Raw genomic sequence first — 22,791 nt, 5'->3', positions numbered from 1 at the left:
TCACGAAACTAGCATGAAGGTCTCTAAAAAAATAACTCCTAACGCGGTGGCATGACATCAACCTCACTTAAGACAACAGGTCATGGACATCTTTACTTCATTTTAACAGCATTCAGAGTCGTAGGAGAGCCAGTATTACCGAAAAAATCTGGGTCGCCTGACCAAATCTAGAGTCGAAAATATGATAAACCAAGTACGCCCTACAAACAGTGTCATTTTGTTAGGAAGATCGGGACCAAGTAGGTATCTTCTGACATTTGATGGCCGGCAGTATCTAGACTGCGATCAATCAGAGGCAAAATCATAGATATGAGGAAGCATCCATTTCTACCGCTGTATAGCGGAACTTATTATCAAAGCAGTGTCTCTGCGTTGTCGACCTGGCTTGTTCTGTTTATCTATAGTGATTGTTTTTGGTAACGCTGCGAGCAATGTCCAGCTGTGAAAATATTTTCTACTCAGTAAAAATGCCATTGAAACCGTTTTATTGTTAAAAACAGCCCTCATTACATGTACATGTGCGACATTTAGATTGATGACAAACCTCCCCACAGACCGTCGACTTACAATTAATCAACTGGAGCTGGTTTCAGCTAATTTTAACGGAAGGTTTGGGAATAAAAAGAGTTCCTTCCAAGTTTTTTCCTCGAAATCTGACCGACAATCAAAAATATAGAGTATCGAATTGAAATATTTCCTCAAAGTTAAATACTCGTGATGAATCATAGTGTTGTGATTATGACCCAGAAACAAGTCAATGGAAGATGCCGTTGTCATCCCGTCCAAAAAATTGTTAAGTCAAACCAAAGATCAAAATAGTTCATCCACCACAACAATGCGCCTTACTCGCCAGTGCGATGTTTCCTATTTCCAGACATGAAAGGAGGCCTATTTGACGAACCATTCACATACAGGTCTCTATAAGCATAACGATAAAATTATAATTAGCTTCCTGAACATCTCAAAAAAACACTGGATTTTCAGAAAACCATACAAGCTGGACGTGCTTTTTCTTAATTTCCTAACTTTAACTGCATCTTTTCGTTACTAAATTTTTATTTGTTTAATCTGACTCTTAGTGAGATGAAGCCATAGTCATGTTATCTGAATCTGGGGTCCGACTAGTTCCCGATCGGAGATTCTGTACTTTTTCGGAAGCTCCCTTGCCGAACTAACTTTTTGTTGGAAACGACCAGAAGGCCGACCGAAACAACGTTGGCTTGACACGCTAGAGGGTGATTTGAGAGATTCTCGACTCCACCCAGATCAGACACATGACCCAGCAAAATAGCGCAAACGATCAAAGCAAGCCCACCCCACCTCTGAACGGGATAAAATGCTGAAGAAGATTATATCCTGAAGCGTTTGCGAACCCAAGGTTCCAATTCTGCATAACAGTCCATGCCTAGGGTCCCTTTCCCATCTAAATAAGACCTCAATAACAACTAAAATGTTTCCCAAGATTACCGACCATCATATCCAGATAACACTGTAAAATACAAAACAGCAATCCAACTAATTATCCTGGCAATCAGACCCAATCAGCAGATAATATCCCTGAGAAACTAGCTTCACTTGGATTAAATCCTAATACAAACAAACTCTCCATCCAACAACCCCAGGCTTGCGAATTCAGAAAATTAAGATTTGCTACTATCTAACCTCCTCCACAACAAATGGATGTAGTAAACAAATAGTATTCAGGCTGTACTGTCGCATTAGACCTATGCAAAGTTAAAAACTAATGACACTTAAGCGCAGTTAATGTGTATGCGCCAAGTAAGATCGTTAAGATAGCTCTTTGCCTGCCTCCCTAACTATAATCGACCTCTTGCACGCAATCTACTTGACTCTTTGCGGTTTTGCATAGTTCTACACATATACAATCTATTTAACTGTTAGTAGAGACATTTTTCTTAAGCCAAGATAAATCTATGTTGTTACCTCCTGGTTTCCCTTAACGTTGAAGATACAGCCGAGCGAACTTCGGAGGAAGACTTGTAAAAAGAAGCAGGCGAGAGACCTTGGTGTAATCTATAAAGTGTCATGATGACTAAATTGATTATTTTTATTGATCAAGTTTAGATCTTTAGGATCTATCTATAAAAAGTGGAAGCCGGAATAGATTGCTCGTTAATATTTTTTTCTTCTTTTTTAAAGATAGTCGTCCGGGAGAGTATCTTGATTTAATTTGATTCAATCCAGGCTAGCAGATAGTGGAATTTGATAGTGTAATGGTCTTAATAGGATTATCAAACCCGTGGCCGTGCAAACTTGTTCTGATATAAACGATAGAAGCTGAAGAAATGCAGTTGCTGGGTTTTAAGAGTCGGGAGACCTATTTCTGTGAAATAATTATGTAAAACTTATTACCGTAATAAAATGTTTGTTATTACTTTTTTTTCGCCTAGATAAAACATGTTGATTAGATTCACTTTACAAGCACCGCAATGTGGTCCCCATGTCCCCCGTAATTTAAGAAAATATACGGTTCCTTTCTACTCAATTGAAAATGTGATAATATTGGAAGTTTATACCACACATCAGAGGTTAAGGTATACCAAAAGTTGAATGAATCGCGAAGCTTTCAGTAGTGACCCAGAAAATTTGCTGGAACGATATAGTTTCTCCCTCCTGTAATTAATCAGAAGATGAAAATGGCAATAGATAGATCACCCATTTAGGAAGGGCGACAATTCCATTGGAGGCTACAACATGAAGTGGAACCCACTCTCCCAAGGCCACCAACGGTTGTTAGGTCGCCTCCAGGACACTTGGTGCACATCAGTAGAGGGGTGCAGGCGTCTCTGGAAGTCATAGAAGGAGCTGAATCGCATCGTATAGTTCAACCTTTGTTAAAGGATTCTTGCACACGATGGTAGTAATCACTTTAAAGGTTAAATTTTCAACCCCATTCCTGGTGGAGGAGGTGCCTTTAAAGCCGATGTAAACTCAAAGCAGTCAAGGCACTCAAAGCTTAAAAAAATTTGGCTCCTCAATGTGAGATTTCTCTGTGATATCATGATCATGTTTAAATTTGCAATCTTGGGCGTAAGGGCGAAAGCAATCTCAAAAATGGGTACGCACATCGTTGAAGAAATGTGGCGCGATCATCTCCCACTGGAAGGTTATGGTGCCCCGAAAAGGGGGACATCACGACGATGATTACCTTAGAAATAAGCTTATTGACGATACGAAGGTAGCCCCTTTTCGGGACGCCAATACTTTTTAAGGAGTAGTGAGCGCTATAAATGTTTAGCTGGAGTAGAAAAGAGGGGCCTTTTGCTTCCTTCTACAAATTCTATTTACACTCTCCTTCTCTAGGGGTGCGGTTGTGAAACCCAGCTTTACGGCGACATTAAAATACCCCACATTTGAGGCAACATAATTTTTTAATTGGGGGTCTTTCCTCTACATCCTTTCCCCTCGCGAGGTAGGGTTGAAAATTCAAACATATAGATTGTAAAAGAAACCTTTTTAAGGGGGATGACAGCCAGTTTTCATCCTTTCAAGAGAGGGCACCCCCTCCCTCTCTCTCCAGGGATTGGGATGAAAATTCAACCGTCTCACTCGATCAATTCAAGTAAAGGATTTACCACGCCTTTGTGAGTACCTCCCCCTTCTCCTTTCATCAACTTTCCACCCGCTTCAAGGATGTCAGTCAGGCGAGTCGCAAGAATTGAATCTCCTGTGTACAATTTTCGTGAGTAGATCCATAGACTGATTCATCCCCCCCTCCCCATATAACCAGTACTATTTGAATGGAATATTCGAAAACAATCTCCACTGTTTATACTTAGCAGGGTCTACCTTCATATGCTCCTCTTGATCATTAGGGCTCTATGCTTGCGCGCAATTGCGAGATCTCCCATCATGAACAGCGAAAGGCCCAAAGGAGCAGGGTCGGGGAGACGGAAGAGCACAATATCTGCAACTCAAATCGGATTTGTAAAGAGAAGTGAGAAGTAAAAATTGGGACGAAGAAACATTTCAAACGAAAATAAAACCCTATTTGAAAATCAAACTATTTGGTCCCGATTGTTATCGAGAGTATGGGTAGCCTTGCTTAGGCCGAGATTCTCAAAAAGTCGAACTATTTTCGACTCGATCGTTATCAAGAATATGAGTAGCCTTGGTCAGGCCGAGAATCTCTGGGAAATCGAAGCATATTCAGCGGTGAGTCACCTAAACGAAGTACCAGTTTGAACGAAGCCCTTTACAGTTAAGGTTTACTATCGACAGCGCTCTAAGGGTTTGTAGTGCATTCAGATCAACGTCAGATAAAGCAACTATTTGGATGTCACTCATCGACAGCCTCTTATTCAGAGATTTTCTTTTGGCACATCAAAAACTTGGGAGTAGCACTGATGAACCTGAAAAATGATTTTCAAGATTTTCTTGGAGCTTTTTCAATAAAAAAAGCTATTGTATGACTTTCGGTTCCGTTTTTGGCATCTGTTTATTTATAAGGCTTAGTTTGGTCGATAGTCATTTCGGACCAAAGATTTGCATTTATTTGAAAAGTTCGACAGTAGCAAGTGCTTACCAAAATATGAATGCCTGAATTCGCAGGTCAAATTAGTAGCTTCCATTGTCGCCATAAAACAGCTCTGGTTCGAAATAAGATGGTAATTTGGAGCGCCCCACAGTAGGAACCATTTTATAAGTGATGCTGAATAACATCTAAAAAAAAAAAATGAAAGAATATTAGGCATTGTGTCTTAAAATTTAATGTCAAATTGGGAACATAGATGAAGTAAAAAATATTGATAGAAGATTGAAGTGGAACTTTTTTTTCGATTGAAAAGTAAACGTTGGGACACCCGTCGACATCACAAACCGAAGAATCGGTGCAGGAAGTGTGTCAAATTTTGACAATTGTTTCTATAATTGGGGAGGAAATGATAACATGGGACGAGAGTGGCACAATAAGGAGTCTCCTCGCCCGTAAAAAACAAAGATGTACAAATGGCGAATGAAGACTATGCCCATTTTGTCCTTTGACCGAAAATTAGAATTGGGTGAAGCGTTTGCAAAGGGTCATCGAGTCGGAGGAACAATACTTTGAAAAGCTCTGAACAATTTTCAAAAATCATTCCGAGAACTTTTCGGACAGACCCTGTATTTCCAAACCAAGACTTGCATCCGGACCACGAAATCCTGGGACCGACATTCAAATATCCCGGTCATTCCACTTTCGAATGATTTGCAATCGATTAGTTTTTATAAAGCATTTTTCGATACTGAACCTCACAAAGATTAATGTCTGGAAGCGTCCCAAGGAAATCACCTTCCTATGAAATAACAAATTCAGCGGAAATGCCATAATCTTAGTCACAATCATAAGGTTACTTCTCTCTTTTAAATTTTCCCCCTAACAAGAAATTCGCCTCAAAAAGTCACTTTGTTGATATACACAATAAACCATGGTCAGTATATTTTCCATGAAGTGATCCAAGTCGTCGTCAACTTATTAACTTAAGATCATATTAGCGAACAAATGAGACGACGACGAAAAAAAACACCACCACGCACGGCTCAAATATAAAAACAAATAGCTCAGAAAACGAAGCAATTTGCAAACGATAAAAAGCTTTTTAATTCATGGTAACGAAATTGGAGGAAACCCAAACCCATGGATGGATGAATGCATGGGGTTCGGTCGGTTGATCTTGAAAACCAGCAAAAGAAAAAAAAAACGCCAACCAGGCACAAGCAAACCTCCCTCCATGCTCCTCAGATCCTCCTTTTCCCCATCGTTCCCAATAACTCGAGAAGAAGTCTGAAATGTTTTAATGATAAAAGTAGATTCCCTCCACGATTGCGTTCGGGCCAATATTATAGAGAGTATGTGGTGCGTGGGAAACTTGGGTAACATAAATCATGCGCCTTGTTCGCTAATAAGTCGCGCACAGAGGTTCAAGTTTTGTTTAGAAGCGAAAATACATAGGCCACAGACTGGCAGACCCTCATGTGTTTAATGTGCACTGATTGTATGTATAGAGATTTTGAGACTAAAGTCTCCCCAGCTAGTTGTGAGTCACACAACTGTACAATTAGCAGGGGAACATGTTGGCAACAATCGAACGAGATCTTGTCAAGGCATAACTTTTTTTTGCAAAATAGTTGCTTGTGTTGAATCTAAGATTTGGTTATGAGTTGCCATTGAGGGAGGGCATTGCGGCTAGACTTGACTTCCGAACGAAAGTTTGGTCCCAGATACTTTCATATCTAGGGGCTTTCCGAAGGGTTCAAGTTTGGGTCCATTGGTTTCCACACCTAGTAGCTTCCTACATGGTTCAAAAACTTGGGTCCTAGTTATCTCCATATCTAGAGGCTTTCAGAAGAGTTGGATCCAGTAACCAACACCATATCCAGCGATTTCCAGAAGGGCCCAGTCGGCTCCATGTCTGGTACTTTCCCTGGGGATGGAATTTAGGTCCAGTTACTTCCATGTCTTGTCACTTCTAGTGGTGTTGAAATTTGGGTCCAATGGGTTCGTTGACACTTACGCTGTCTCTGCCGGATGACCCACTTGTCTTTCTAACCGCGACCACTTCCGATCAAGAGTTACAACAGGAGCATCTGAATAACTCTACTGAATCTGACTCCGAAAGAATGGTAACACCAAAACCAATACTCTGAGAAGAAAGCCACGTTCATATTTTTCAATTGACATTAATTTACCATAACTATACTTTCATACGTTGAAAAGGCCGAAAAACGTGTACCCAAATGGAAATAGCTCTCCAGATATAATAAAAAAAAAAAGGAAATAATCGGAAGAAAAAGATTGTGCCACTCATTTGTATAAACCGCACAATATACAAAAGTGGGCCATTAAAAAATGACATAAAACCAGACCTCACTACCCAAGGAATTGAATACGAATTGAATTTGAAACTTTGGACTTCTACACTTTTCTCCGATCCCGTCTGAAGAAAGGGGTAATCTCCGCTAATACCGCGGTATAACCACATAAAGCACGCATCGAGCTATGTCGAAATCAGCGACCAAATCCGACAACCAACAAAAATATTAAATTTTGTGGTCAAAAAGGAGATAGAATAATTGAAAAATAAGCAAATAAGAGAAACGAACAATTTGATTACAGCATTTTTCGTGGGTGCAAACGTGCGCGACCCAATATCTTTTAAGAATGTTGAAAGACGTTGTCATCGCGTGTGTAACCAAAGTCGCCGAAATCCCTGCACGCTTCCAGTAGATATCTTCAAGAATATTCCCCCCCGTCTTCCAACTCTGGGGGAAGAGTCAAGACCCAAAAGTCCCGCTAAAGTACTACAGAGTTCTGTATATTGTGCGCTCAGATAAGACGACGAAAAGACGAATCGACGGAAGATAAACAATTGGAGATTACATTCAATACAGGCATTTTTTTGTGACTTGGTCTCTTATTAATTTTTCGATGATTATTTCTCTGAATGGCTTTTGTGTGGCATACACGATTTAACGGGATTCGTAAATTGGAAAAAATGAGATTCTTTCAAGGTACGACTGCTCATATGTTAGGTACCGTCGTATTGGTAAGCAATTTCACCGTGACTTATTGGGGACAGACATTAATATCTTTTCTAGAATCTGGAGATTGTTGATCCCAAGAAAATCATGACGTGCTTCTTGGAATAGTTATGATGCGCCTCAAAGTTGGTCGTTCAGATCAGAAGGAACCGAATTGAAGTGAACATATTTGTTGGAAAATTAAAGCCTACATGGATAAACTGAACCTCTTCCGTCAGATTTCCATTACCGTATGCATATCCATCAATCAGATAAGTTCGTGCTTTTACTAAGTATCTTTCTATGTTTGGTTCGTTGCAATGAATCCATCTGAAACTGCTATAAATCTTTTGTTCCTATTCATGTCTTTGTTTTAGCTCAAATTGGCTTTATGCATGTGTCACAAAAGTTCAACCTACACAACGTGATAGTTTTCTTAGATAAGTAAATATTCAATGGTGAAACTGGTTGGATATTTGAATCTATTTTTTTTGCAACCAATTTTGTATCTGTAGTGCAATGAGATGATGTCATGGTTAACGTTGACAGCTAGCTTTATTAAAAATTTTATGATCCTAGTTGCCGTTGGGACTGGCTCTTCAGGAAGCAACGTAAAGTCAATAGAACTATCTGCCTAAAGCAAGCAGCCTTTTTTGGTACCAAGCTCTCTTTCAACATCAAAAGTAATGCATACTAGACCGTTGAAATAAATCGAGGTTCTTATCTCCTATTGGACTATCCAAGTTTAAAATTACATTAGAGGTTGCACAAAATGAGAAAAACTCCCGGATCGCTGAGACTATTAATGAAGACTGCATAACATGGTCTCACTTTCGTGGGTCAAGCCGGGATCAATTGTGGATAATTTTTCGAAGTTCCAATACTTTCTCTTATACAAAACGATGATTTCCTCACCCTAATTCTCTCTGAGTTAGGGCTGATATAGTCGCTGGTGCTCAGAGGCAAACTGGGCAGTAACCTTGCCGGTTGAATCAGGGCTAAGACGAACCCTCGAAGTGATGGCACTGGGAAACTCTATATCCACATTGACTTGTTCGTCGTGATGCAGTGGGCGATTACTACAAAACCCAGATAGGGCAATCAGGCCCGAGTCTGAACGGGACTCACCTAAAGTGGCTCAGACTGCGAAGCCTGACTAGAGTTTATCTGGTACCATGAGAACCGGGATAGCACTCTGAAGGTATATGCCTCAGAAAAAGGGATGTTGTTGTGCAGTCGCAGCGGGACTCTGATTATGATCTCCAAATCAACCCGTTTCCAAAGAATACCAAGGAGTTAGATCGACACAGCGGATATTCTCGTAAAACTAACAGAACTTGACTATCCAAAGGAAATATCGGAGCTCGAGAAAATAGACAAGTATAACAAATCTCCAAAGCAGCGTCCGGCTAGTTACTTCTGTTCCAGATGAAACCGTCAATTGTTTTTATACAAATTCGACGGCTGATAAACAGAATAAACACACTTACGAGCCTGGCTCATCATCAGTGCAAAAAAAAAATTTAACCGTGGTAGTGAAAGTAAGATCCAGCCAGCTGCGATATTTATTTTTGGGAGTGTCTTCTTGCGGGTCTGAGCGTATATATCCAGACCTGACGAGAGGGAGTGGAAAGAAGACGATTCCTCCGGACTCGAAAGTTTTCTAGGGTCACTGAAAAAACACGAATGATATTCCGCCCGCGTATACATCCGCATAATTTTCACCCCGAGCCCCAATTTCCTCTGTACTGCCCTGTATATATCAAATGTCAGGCATTTTTGAACCTCCCCTTCCTAACTAGGACATAAAGGATCAATTCCGAGAGACCTTTGAGCAATTCGGAAACCGGAAGCTCAACGATTCATATATAAACAATTTTGTGGAGTTTTCGTGTAACAATGGTTGGAGGACACAAGATATTTCCATTTGTATAAAATTCCCACCGTATATGCATCGAGTACGTCCGCATATTCACCTGATCACTATCATATTTTATGTCTTAGATTACAATAGTTTAAGGACGCGGTGCGACTTTCCCTTAACAGAATAATACAGTAATTTCCATCCAAAGAGACCACTCTGACCCTACAACTTTGATAATAATAATTTCTACCAAAATTTCCAGGATCATGCCCGATACTATTGCCCAGGCCTGGGTAACGTGTACAGGAACCGCCGTGATTTCGCGTTGATCACTACTATCGAATCCTGTGTTTACCTACGCACGGAAAGCGGTAGGCATTGTTAAGACAATCAACAGCAAAGAAAAATTGAATCAAGCGAACTTGGATGTTGAAAATATAGACAAGGCGCTGAGGGCGTATTTCCAGAAATGAATTTGTTATGAATCTAGTGGATCAATTTAGAGACCACAATATGTGCAGGCTCAACAATCATACCCGGTAAAACACCTACTTTTCCTTTGAGTTTAAATTCGGTCGCAACGCAACAGAGGCAACCGGAAAAATTTGCAGGGCATTTGGAACTGATACGGTAAACGAATCATAAAGGGTTGGTTCGAAAAATTTCGTTTGGGCGACATGAGCCAAGAGGACTTCCAAGAATATCGATCAACAACGAGGAGCTGCGCTTGGTGGTGGAATCTGAAACGCATGCATCTGTGGAAGACACATTGCACACAAATTGGGCGTGCACTATTCGATAGTTTCCCGACCTTGCAACAGCTTGGAAAAGATGAAGAAACTTGATAATAAGTGGATTCTGCATGAACTTAAAGAGCAGAACATGACAGGTCGCATGAAAATTTGGAGTCCTCTGCTCCCCCGTAACAAAAAGGATCCCTTTCTGCACAGGATAGTAGTGATATGTGATGAAAAGTGGGCACTGCCTCACAATTGTCGCAGATTAGCGCACAATAACTAGATATCGGTGAGGCTCCAAAATACAGGAGAAGGAACTTCTTTATACTAGAAATTCGCCCTTCTACAAACCTGCATAAATTGATGCTCTTGTATCTCGTTGGGATAAGTGCGTCGAAGCATGATAAACTATTCAAGCATCTTGAATTTCATATAAAACTGCAAATATATTACAGTTCAATTTAATTTAAAAAGAAGTGGACCACAAATTTTATTCCAGAGCAAGTCCCGGCCCGAAATGTCACTGAGAAACTCGTTGATAAAGCCGAGATTCCACGAGCCCTAAGATTTTGAACTTTGACATTTATTAAAACTCCTGAATAGCAGTCGACGTATTCTCACCTGTTCAAGCAAAATCTGCGGTAAATACCGGGTGTGCCGCAAAATGTCTGAAAATAAATAGAAAAAGAAAGGTTATTAGTCAAGAACAGAAGTACAAAGGAAGCAAGACTACCCGTCTAAGACATGGATATCAAAAGTATAAACAAATATCAAAGAGTTCTAGGTTGTATCGTAAAGCTTACTAAACAGGATTCAACGAAGGTTAAACCTGGCAGAGTCCGTGAGAAAGACTCCCTATCATTCACGCAACAGACCTCAGGTTTGTCGACCAATGGTCAACCTCAATAAGCTGGACACGATCACTATCAGTGACAGCGACCTGACCAGAACTAAGTACTTGAAGCAAGTTGCGCCAACATTTCAAGAAACGAGGCAATGACATTATTTGCCGTTTCAGCGCAACCTGGATGAAGAAGTACTTTACAAATTTCGTAATTTCCAATCCATATATCAACAATACCTTACATCTAAAATAGCAGCATAGTTTGCCCTATGGCACTCCACGGTTCTGACAGTTGGGAAACCACCAAAGACAGGACCACGGTCTTCTGGTTAAGAGACGAAGTTGATATGCTAGATGTTTTTTTTTTTCAAAGGAGAGAACCGTAGTTCTATCACGCCTTGATTAGGTCCATTTTCATTCACAAACATCCATGACCGGAATGCGACACTGAATATGAAACTGACACCTCAACTACCTTGGCCATTGCAGCCAAACCAGACGAGCCGAGCTCGTTATTGAATGGAATAACGTTTTTCTAACAAGGGTGAACTTAGTAGACTGATAACATGTGGATGTCTATGAGGGCACGATGTCGAATGTCACAGTATATACTTTTCACACCCTCTACATTTGCTTCCCTGAATTTCCGTGTTACTTGTTAGGGAGATATGGAGGGCTTCCAGTGTCTTCAACTCATTAAAGAGTTAGCGCTTTCTTTTACCGTTTCTATTCCTTTAGCCAGATTTACGGCCAGAGACCCTATTCTTCAGAAACTGCTTCGTCGTTCCAACATGTACAGCTTCATATTCTCCATTCGTTTTCACACCGCGAGATGCTTTATCAACGACATTCGCTTGATTGAGGTTCGGCCATGGGTCTTCCAATTTTGAGAAATATCTTCCAACGTTGTACGAAGTTTTTTTTGGCAAATCCTTTTGTCTACAGAATCTTGGAGGATTTCGGTTGGAAGGTACCCGTTCGATAAGAAGAGGGAAGTAGTTGTTGGATGATGTGTTCCTTCGGTTATACAAGGAAAGAGCGGGATAGTAATAAGAATACCGGAACAGGGATCAGCACTCAAATCATCGAATTTGGCCCCATCGAAGGACTTTTGAAGGGTAAGAATTTAACCTTAAGTGCACCCTGCTTACAATGAGGTGGTAAAAATCTGAAAACGCACCAAAATGAACACTCACTTCTCGTCCATTCCAACAAAACCCACTTAAAATTGGTTACTCTCGAATGAAAACCTAATAAGCATATTGGTTACATGACTTCAAAATCAGTTTCCAGTGATTGCATTCGAAACTGAACATACATCTTCTGACTCTTAAATGTGTTAAAATCCATCGAAATTGCCTCTTGAGTACTTTCAAGTGTTTCCTTCTCAAGTGCTTTTCACAGTTCATTGGCACAATCAGCGTTCTTTTCTTTTACGGTCAAGTGCCCACATTTCACTCACAAACAACTTGGTAAAAAGGTAATAAAGTCCATCTCCCACCCAGCAAATGTGTCAAAAGTTCAAAATAAGTCAGTCATTCAACCGTGAAGCATCATAAAACATTGCCAGAAACAGTAGCCGCCACCATCAGGTTTCCGGCTCAAAAAGAAACAGAAGCAAAAAAAGGCAATAGTTGAGAAAAATATCTAATCATGATGCATGAAACAGTCTCAACCTTCACGCTCGTGTTGAACTCCTTTTGAAAAACTCCCAACTTTGGACCACTAAGCCTCAAGGGGTAATTATTGTTTTACCGCATATCTCCTACAAATTTGAATACCAGCGAAAAAATTTATCTAATTTTAAAGATACCGTTCCTAGTTCAAGTGGATCTATGTCTCCTCCACTCATCGCGCCCCAGCACCAGGCAGCTTCTTATGATCCAATTGAATTAATTAAAGTCGAGAACAGACAAAAAAATTATTCAGCAAGCACGTGAACAGAGAAAATAGATAGCAATGGCGCTGCCACTAGAATCCAATGCAAGACCAAAAACTGACTTGAGGCAATTCAGTTCCGTGGCTTAAGAGACCATTGCCCATCTCGCCTACTTTTTTGCATATCTCGTTGGAAATTTGACTAGAAAGGAAACCTCCGGCAGCAGGAGGAGTCCAGCCTGTTTGCAAGAGCCTGAAGCTCTGGAAGCAATCAAGCTACCAGTTAAGTAGATGAAATATTCTAGATTTGTGCATGATAAAAAGAAAGATTCTTCGTAATGTCTTTTGACTTTTAAGTGATTTCTCGGCCCCGCGATCGTGCAGAACTCACTGAACCGAAGAAATACCTCGACTATATGAGAAATCTACATATGAACATCAAAAGTTCTCCGTCAATCTTACGTAATATGCATGGAGTCAAGTTGATAGATTCAGTTTCTAATAAACGAAACATTCTCGGCCTACAGGAGTAGCGGATTAGAGTCTTAAATCTGACGATGACGCTGAACATGAAGATCTTAAAGATGCGATTTGATAATCGCGATACTTGCCAGGAACGCGACTATCAAGTCTACCAAGTCCGATATGCAATGTAAGAAATTGGAAAGATTAGGAGGCTGTGACCATCGCTTCAAATGTCTCAATATTAATTTGCTGCTATGCTGCCCTGATAGGATTAGATGAAAATTCAATTATCTCTGCAACATCGTTACGGACTGTTACTTCATTTCCTAAGAGGTCTCTTCCGTAAAAACGAGAAAACCCATCCTAATCCGCTAAGAGCACGATCAGTACGTGATCGCCATCTCATGACATTGTATCTCAATTGATGAATCTCAAGTCCATTAACCGAGCTCCTCCACTAAGTAAATGTTAGTTACAAGACTTAGAGAAGACTTTTGCCTGCCACCATCATAAATAGATTGAATGCCTGCAATGAAATGATCTAGAACTGTAAATTCTCGTGGAAAATTGTACACGATCGTATAATATTTTCTCGTTCTTATTATAGGATTTCACAAGATCATTTCGATAATTGCTTTAAGAGCTCATGCCTATGCTGCACGCCTCATGTCTACGCGAAACATCCCAAGAGTTTGGAGGAGCTTGGAAACTCTGATGGTTGCTGGTTGCATACTACAGCATAATCAAAAGATATGCCGATCGTTTTGTAGCCTCTGAAATCATCATCATTCGCGATCATCGCGGTGGTTTTCTTAATGATTCCAAGAATTTTCGCTGAAGATGTTTTTTTTTAATTTTTTCGTTGGTTCTCACTGAAAAGACGAAAGAATAAGTCAAAAATATAAAACAACATAAAAATTTTCGCCAAAAAAAAAATAAATAAAGGAAAAATACTGGAAACGACGCCCGCTATTCATGCAAGCCTAAAGAAACAAAGACTTTGGTGGTTTTTGGCAAGGTGATGGTGCGTTCGACAAGAGTTTCGCCTTCGGGCTAAAAAGCGCGACTCGTGTTTATTTTGATTTTTGCTAAGAAAATTTTTTTTAAAGAAATCCAACGGAGTCATCTCTTTTGTCGGCGCTGATACGGGACCGATTTCTTGAAAATATAAATAAAATGGAAAAAATATTAGAAAACGTATCATTAGTTTTAGTATAGGAAAGTCGTCGGCAGTGGATCTTCTTCAGATATCCGCAGGCTATTTATTATGTTGAGACAGAAATGTTGCCTCTGACTTCGAAATTCTGGAAGGATTTGCAAATTTTCAAGGCCCAATGACAGCAAACTCTTCTGAGAACTCCCCAAACCACAGTTATGAGGCTTGATCTAATCAAATGCTTCAGTAATTACTGATGCAGCTTCATATTTAGTGTCTGACTTATACTGCCTTGAACCGTCCTCAATTATGTCTTAGTCATTTCGCCTTTTCTTCCTATGTCAAAAATATAGTCGGAGAACCCCGCAATGCAAATGATAAGCTAGAACAACGCAAAATCTCATTCTCATCCTCCCATCCGAAACCGTAGATCCACCCTGGAGAGAAAATTTCACTACAGAGACTAACGCGGTCCAACGTGTCCATAGAGCTCGAATCCACACCAGCCAGGATGGCCTGTGTTCTCCGGAATTGTCTGCAACCACCAAAAATGTAGAAGCTCGAAGGCATTTCGAAAACGGCAATATGCACATCTTTTGGATTCTTCCAATTCACTAGGATAACTTTTGGACTGTGCAATGTAGCGCAAACCTTTCAGAGATTTATCTACGGTCAACTGATTAAGCCTTAAGGCATCCAACCAGACCTAGTCAAAGTGCAAGTGAATTCATGCTTCCCACACACCCGAAAATAGTTGAGGATCTCAGAAGGTTCTTGGGCATGTTAAACTTCTCCCGTCGATTCTTACCCAAGGCCGCCTATTTTTGCGACCAATCAACAGCTGGTTGAAGCTACACTTTTGGCATTGCCTTGGCAAGATGCACTGCCATACGGACCATAAGCCATTCACTTCTGCTGTGCAAAAAAGAAGCGCGGCAAATCGTCCCCTCGTCCACTCCGTCACCTGAATTCTATCAGCCAGTTCACTTTCGATAGTCGACACGTGCCTAGAAAGATAACGTAGTTGCTGGGGCTTTATCACAGATGGTGGAGGTCAAGATTCCCGCCACCATTGATTTTCAGGCAATTGCGGATGCACAAAAGGACGACACAGTTCTTCAGAGCCTCGGAACCAATTATCGATAAGTTCACGCGATGGCCTGAAGGGACACCTCTGACAGCTACTTCCGCACAATCTTGTGGTGAGGTCCCCTATTGAGAGTGGATTTCATGCTTCGATGTGCTGGCACGAATTTTTAAGAGAAAGGATGTTTATTGTGATGATACCTTTCCTCTAAGTCACATTTAAGTTAATCTAGTAGCAGTCACTTGGGCGCGATCAATTCAGCAGCAAATTGACTCTGATTTTAATAATGGAAGACTTCTATTACGACACTACCTTTTTCTGGCGGAGGGGCTGAATTGGATTAGCAATAGCAGGCTAATCCAGAGAGTCATAAATATATACCATACACTTCATAATGTACCCTTACCTTGCTTTTTGAAGCCAGGGATAAATGAGGCAAGCGGAACAAGCTCCAAGAAATTGCACTTCCTTAACATCCTGGGTACGGTGGCGTAGAGGAAGAGCAACAGCTCCGCGAATAGCACTTCAATGGTACTGGATATCGTCAGAACCTATCCTAACACCTAACCTCTAAAATTTCAAACGTCATTTGCTTCCGCGCCTAAGATAGACTTAATAAAATACTGAGATTTTCCCTAAAGAAACCCCTCTCCTTCCCTCGTCAACCAACTTGAAACATTGTTCAGTTAGAAACGGAGGCAGAAAACCCTTCTGTTCGACAGAATTCTTACCGATTTGAGATCAGTTAAATGATTTAATTTTGCAGTTAAGGTGATAGTTTAAGCTGAATGGTGTTTTAAGCTCTGAGTTCGATGGAACGTTTCGTCACAAAATCTGATCAAAGGAAGGTATTGGTTGGATAATTCAGGATCCCAACTCAAAATCAAAGGACAACTGACCCAGAACTTCGGCACAAACTCAAGGATAAAACAGAAAGATAGTCTACTAGACTATTATGCTAGGATCCTGCGCACTGAAGTAGGCGAATGTATTCCTCTATGCGCTTAACTGTAATGTCAACACTCCGCCGCGCAAAAGTAGGTGAAAGTATCTTCTCCAGGTGGATGGAACTCTGTACTCCCAAACACAATGGAAGCGAAAGTTCAAGGAAAGCAGCCATAGGAGAAAAGGAAACATCGAAATAATTCAGTTGAAACGGACAATAGAGCGGTCTAACGATTTAGAAACTGGAAGTCGCAATCACCCCAATTACTAGAGGCCAGGCCAAAGTATGGCTGAAGAAAGAAAATCCGTATCCTTTTATCAACTTCTTCGACCGACTCCTTTTCATTGTCAACGGGTTTTCACATGCATCCATGTTATCTCCTTCAATCGAGATAGAAGCAAGTTAAGCCAGCCAAGCAGGCATACGACAATATTGACCCAAGTGTACTGTCCAAAGTAATGCTTAACTTGGAAGTTCCAGTAAAACTGATAAGCTTTACCAGAGTGGAAATGGGCCACTCAACAGCGTAAGTCAAAATAAGATGGATTTGGCAAATTCCATATCGATGAAGTGAAGTTAGATTTCAGCGACGAATTCAAGAGTTTCAAACCCATGAACTAGATAGATGGAATACAGCAAAAAGAACTGTGAACTTCGCATCTCTACAAAATGTGGACGGGAGAGATGCCGAATTTTAAGAGATTTCCAAGAGTTTAGTTGGCATGTTTGCTACTTAAATCGAACGCATACGAAGAGTTGCGCTCCCAGGCTTCGGTAAGGATCCCAAAACTGTCAAAATTTAGACCTTTGAGGAACACAGACTAGAAACCAAGTGAACCATGTGCAATTCCTAGAAGAACCTCAAAAGGCAGGAAAAGATCAATGTCAAGACTTTTAATTCGGATTAGGTGGCTTATATCGCCGAGTTAAGCGATGAATGGGATTGTTGATAGGAGAATCTGGGAGCATGTGTTAATGAAAGATAGCGTTGATATCATACTGAACAACAAGGGATCGACAGTATTGAATTTCGTCAAGTTGGTGAGGCACCAAATTTTACTTAAACTCCAGAGAATAGATCAAGTTGTGAAGATGCTTTGAATGAAATTGACTTTTTCCTGGGATTCATTGTAAACCCACCTTCTAATCCAGATGCGGGTTCCGACTTCCCGAAGCTGCAACTTCAACAACAAAGCGTAGACCAGGAATATCGGTAAAGGTACTTAAAGAAAAAAAGAGATAATCCTGCTTGCTAGTGAAGAGCAATTCGATGATCCTCCAGATATCATATGCACAGCATGTGATATCACAGTTCCAATTAAATACGCAACGCTTGGTTTAGAAAGGAACTAACCAATTGCTTATGGATGTAGGCGATGGACTATTAATTTTCGTCGATATTGAAGACTGACCGGTTGGTGGAGCACCTGGAGGATCGGCCAATTGTAGCAAGTCAAATAGTTCTGGCGAATCATATGGCGTTGATAATTCTATAACTAAACAAAAGGCCAGGACATTCTAGGCAGCCCGTTTTGTTGTATGGGGCGCAGGTTTGCGCTGATGGCCATGGCAAGGTGTATAGCAATTACTTTGTACAAGCAGAGGCAGTCAGCTTTGGAAATGGTGTCTGCCTATCGCGATGTCTCAGAATCAGTAGTAATTGTGGTCGGGGGTGATTACCGTTACCTTTCTTACTAAGGAACGTAAAATTTACAAGTGCAAAGGAAGAGACTGAATGGAGGTGCTCGTGAAAAACGGCAACATACGCTCAGGAGGCAGATAGATTGCGTGGCTTAACAGCAACTTAGGTCCGCGATAGATTCGAAAGCATGAGGAGATTGATTGTTTCTTCCATAGACCTTTTTAGTGTTACCGGTACAAGATTGGGAACGTACCACTCCGATTGCGTTCTACCATTGTGGAGTGCGCCGATCACATCTTTTTTATTCTAGGGGTTGGGATGAAATTCATTGCCAACTATACACAGATGCAGAGAAGCTTTTTATGAACAGCAGCTGTCAGAAAAATACTGAGACACGCTGACAGATGTTCAGAATCTTATTGCGAAAAAGATGGGAGCTCGATCGGGTGAGACTGAATGGCAAGTGGTTCCTCCAACTAACGAGTCTCTTCCGCCCTTGGGAGGGCCCTTTGGTACAGGTTCACTAGGACGAGATAATGTGTCAAATGGCGGTATACCCGTGATGAAGAAAGAAGCATACGTAAAGGAAATGGTCCAGCAGTCCCATAGCAGCTGCACTGCCAAGATTTGCAAAAGCAATCAGGACTTTCTGCATCTACAGAGATATGCACTCAATTTGGCACCTCTCTCATTGCCGATTCAGCAACGACCAAGCCTTTAGAGTCTTTGTGTGATATCCTTCAGGCTAGTGATTTACAAAGGATACAAAAGCTCATCCTTCTCCAACACTTTTAATAAAAACAAAGCAATTGATTGAATAAGTGGATCAACGAATTGCTTGAGATAAAAGATATTATGAGTTTTTCCGAAATATTGATGTCCTCTACGATTGTCAGAGTTTACACCATGGCTAGAAGCACCCAGATCCCTCGTGAGAATCAGAAATCCAAGATCACTTACAAAGAACGAACAAAAGAAGTCAAACTCAACACTAAGGTTCACATAGGAATGATGCATTCTTTTCTATAGTCCACTGGCCAATAGTGAACTCTGGATCAAGGCTAAAAATCCCTGGTTTTCCAGGACATCTCAGCTAGATCTAGAGTCACGAAATAATAGGTAACTAAATGGATTCTTTCTTAGTGACCTAGAGGATGGTTGCATACAATGCTGGGAACTTGGTGTTCTCCTGAATTCTGCAGATTGCAAGATACCTTGGGGATTTATTGGATTCAACCCAGTTACGTTCATTTAATGTTTCATGGCGCATCATTTAGCCAATTGGGTGGTTTTGGCAAAGTCAACCAAAAAACATTACTTTGTTAAAGGAAGCAGGTTTGAAACCGTCCTAGATTCACTCTAAAATGCTGCACAGAAAATTACGAAGAATTTATTATGGCAAGAAATAAAGTGCTTGTTTTCCCAATACAAGTTGCAACCATGGAACTTTTTTTTTATCGCGCTTCAAACAACGGAAATTTTCGCCTTGAATTGGCGCCACGAAATGGAAAATTCTCTGAGTCACGAAAAATTGAAGATTTTTGTGGCCGTTACAGTGAATGAATTCGAATATTTCAATTTAATACAAATTTTCCTTCATTATAACTAAATATTAACGAAAATCTACTTACCATCTGGAAACTCAGCGGAAAAATCCTTTTCCCGTTACTGATTCGTGGGTCAGCGCACCAAACCGGACTTCTACGACGCACGTGAATCGGGAACGGAGATAATCCCCGTATCCGGGGATCTACCGCTTTCAAATAAATTAATTCAAATTCGGATGCAGAACGCACTTTTAGTCCTAAAAATTTGCCAAGTCATTGGAGTTGGAGTTTGGGATGCAATTGAGGATCCAAGGTTGCACCGTTGCCTCCAGAGTCCCGCGTGACGCTAGGCGGCGCGAAAAAACAAATGCCACTCGCTGCAAACTAACGGAAACCATCGAATACAACTTTCCAGGAAAACTCCACAAATCGGTCTGTTCGCCAAGCACTTCTTCGCGTAATTTACTTCTAACACGTGAGACTTTCCATGTCGCCACAAACAATTCGCGTTGCATCACCGCAACCGCGGAAATGTCACTGAGTCAGAAGCGAAATGCAAAAACTGCTGCTTTCCGCCCGGGCGAATTGCGACCCAAACTGTTTCCACTAAATCGAACTCACACCGGGGCCCGTTGCTGGCTCGCTGCCGTGCCATGACAACTGCCTTCGAGATCTTGAACTTTTCTGAAATTGTCTCAAGAAAGATTTGAGCAAGAAGACTTCGATTCCTGAGCCCATCGGACCAGCGCCGGAGAACGCGGCCCGGACACGACCGATGTGTTTCGAAGCGCGCGCACAAGTGACGAGCCATGAGCCCGCCGAGCGCGTTCAACAGTTTCTTGGCCGCCGTCCAAAGCCAGGCTTGGAAATGGAAATTACCGCGTCCGAGCAACAACAACTCCGCCTTGGGTGCCCTCCGCGCCACACCCCGGCCTCTGCTCTAAGAACGGCCGCAGCGACCAGTTGCAGTGCGTGCGCTCCTTTTGTTTACGGGCCCATTTCCCTTTGCAACGTTCCAATTTTCCGTTTCGGCTGGTTTCTATGGCCGCGGCGCAACGGTTGCTTTCCGTTTCCTCGTGAGTTTGCGAAGCTGCATGTACTGTTTCCGAGTGTTCCGCGGCTTGTATGGGTTTTGTTGTTGCAACGTGTGAGCCGAGCTCAACGAATCTTCTGGGGGTTAACAAAGAGAACCGCGTTTGAATAAGGCGCGTTTCAGTGATGAGCAAAAATATTGGTACAAAGTCGGTTAGGTTGTAGGGAACATGTATGGAAGTTGTCATGTAAATTATTTATTATTTATTTCTCTGTAGTTTTGTAACTGCGTAACTGTAGTTGATGCAAGAAATACAAAATATTTAATTAATTAAAGCACTGAGTTCTGACACTTCTCTTTCGCCATTAATTGCCTTGAAATCAGTTCACATGCAATTATTTCGAGGTTTTGAATATGACTTTAATATCCAGCTTAAAATTTATTCTGCAGTAGCCACTAAAAAGCAAAACTGAAGTAACTTTCCAATTTTACCACAGGCAATTTAAATGATGGTAATAGTAAAATTTTCTATAAAAAACCAGGAAAATTTCAGACTTGGTCATTTATGCCGATTGATAAGTTGGAGGTTTATCCACATGAACCTGATATGATCCATAGATCCCAAATATTGCGGCATGATAAGCTCGTTTTTGACTCCTTTCGCTAGAGACATTACCAGCCACTTAATTCATTTATCATTTCGTGATGTCCTACTGAAAATAAGGTTCAAGCTTAGCATAACTACAATCAGAACTCCAACTCAAAGACCAAATTGGTATCGTGCCCACTAGATAGTTTGCAGTCGGAGGGAACTGACTGTATTTGAGCGAAGCGTCCTTGATACCTCGTGACCTCAGTGAGTAAACTTGACCTTACCTTGCTACATCTCCGCAACACTGAGAGCCGAGGACAACACATAAGAAGAAAGAAGTTGGGATACCCAGCAGAGGAGCCAAGGTCAACATTGGTTTACTAGGAAGACCGCAGCCAATAAAGTTCCGCGCTCAAAAATTAGGGACGAGCAGACCTGAAGGAAGGCCTAAAACTAGAATAAGCTTAGGAGAGAACTGAGTCTTTTGCATTGATCCAAGAAATTAGGAAACAGGGGATATCAAATGTTCCCAAAATTTGGCAGCATACTTGTGCACGTGCATAGCGAGAAACTAAGGAAGGATTCCTCGGAGGATACATAAGATGGAAACTACCGAGAACTCTGAAGGACAGGACTGAGCGTTGAAGTGGACCTGGAACTATAGGGAGCAGAACATCGCTATTTTAAACGATATCCAGTGGCTATTAAAGCACTCAGGTCCAACCAGATGAATTCTGGGAATGCTTCAACAGACTGAATACGCTTGGCTTGTTTAATGCGGTCTGGAAACTCTGGGTTCTAGAGCACATTCGGTTAGAAGGCAATGAAGCAGCGGGTGAGCTGGCCAGAAAAGAAGCCCAAACGCCGCTAATGGATCAGAGCCCTTCTGTGAATGCCAGGGATATCTACAGGCACCGCTTGCAAATTTGTGAGGAGAGTGACACAACCGTCACATATGTTCTGGGATAGTGTCGGGAACTTGTGCAAACTGGGTGAAGGCACATGGGAGAATACTTAATATCAGATATCATGTTCAGAAAAAACGCATGCTACGAGTGGAATATTCGACGGAGTGTGGGAATAAACTGGTATCCACAGTAAGACCCACACTGGACGTAGCGGACTCTTTGGTCGGCAGTAATGCGATCAAGAAGGCTAAGATCAAAACATCTGGGGTGGGTAACCCTTTGTTGTGCTCCCGAATAGTGAATATTCCTATTCCAGAACATGTGGGATGTTGGATATCCAGCCCACGAAGGAAGGAAGGGGCATCATTCACTTTTTTGTTGAACAGAAACCAGACATTGATCTTTGACTCATATACATATAAAATAGATCAGATAGCAACATCTTTGGTGTTTTTCCACAATGGAATTGCGTGCAGAGATAAAGCATAGCGTAGCAGAATCCCCGTATCTGAACTCACATTGGTGAAGGGACTACAGGGTAAATTCTACTTCTAAGTAATTTCTCCTACACCTT

General features: G+C 41.3%; 1 protein-coding gene across 3 annotated transcripts in view; it reads right to left on the bottom strand.

The window, feature by feature from the left end:
• Positions 1-20,939, bottom strand: part of LOC119658999 — a 45,783-nt gene extending 24,844 nt beyond the window's left edge. For all 3 annotated transcript variants that reach the window (XM_038066883.1, XM_038066885.1, XM_038066884.1), the window contains exons 1-3: positions 19,769-20,939; positions 10,741-10,787; positions 4,547-4,683 (exon numbers count right to left, since the gene is read on the bottom strand). In XM_038066883.1, the coding sequence (XP_037922811.1) occupies positions 4,547-4,683; positions 10,741-10,787; positions 19,769-19,771 (187 nt within the window). In that variant the 5' untranslated portion in view covers positions 19,772-20,939. The remainder of the gene's footprint in view (positions 1-4,546; positions 4,684-10,740; positions 10,788-19,768) is intronic.
• Positions 20,940-22,791: the final 1,852 nt, after the last annotated feature.

The sequence above is a fragment of the Hermetia illucens genome, chromosome 6 (assembly GCF_905115235.1).
Source record: "Hermetia illucens chromosome 6, iHerIll2.2.curated.20191125, whole genome shotgun sequence".
Classification (NCBI taxonomy): domain Eukaryota; kingdom Metazoa; phylum Arthropoda; class Insecta; order Diptera; family Stratiomyidae; genus Hermetia; species Hermetia illucens.
Note: the sequence above shows the minus strand (reverse complement) of the source record. Positions and strands in the feature narration are given on the sequence as shown.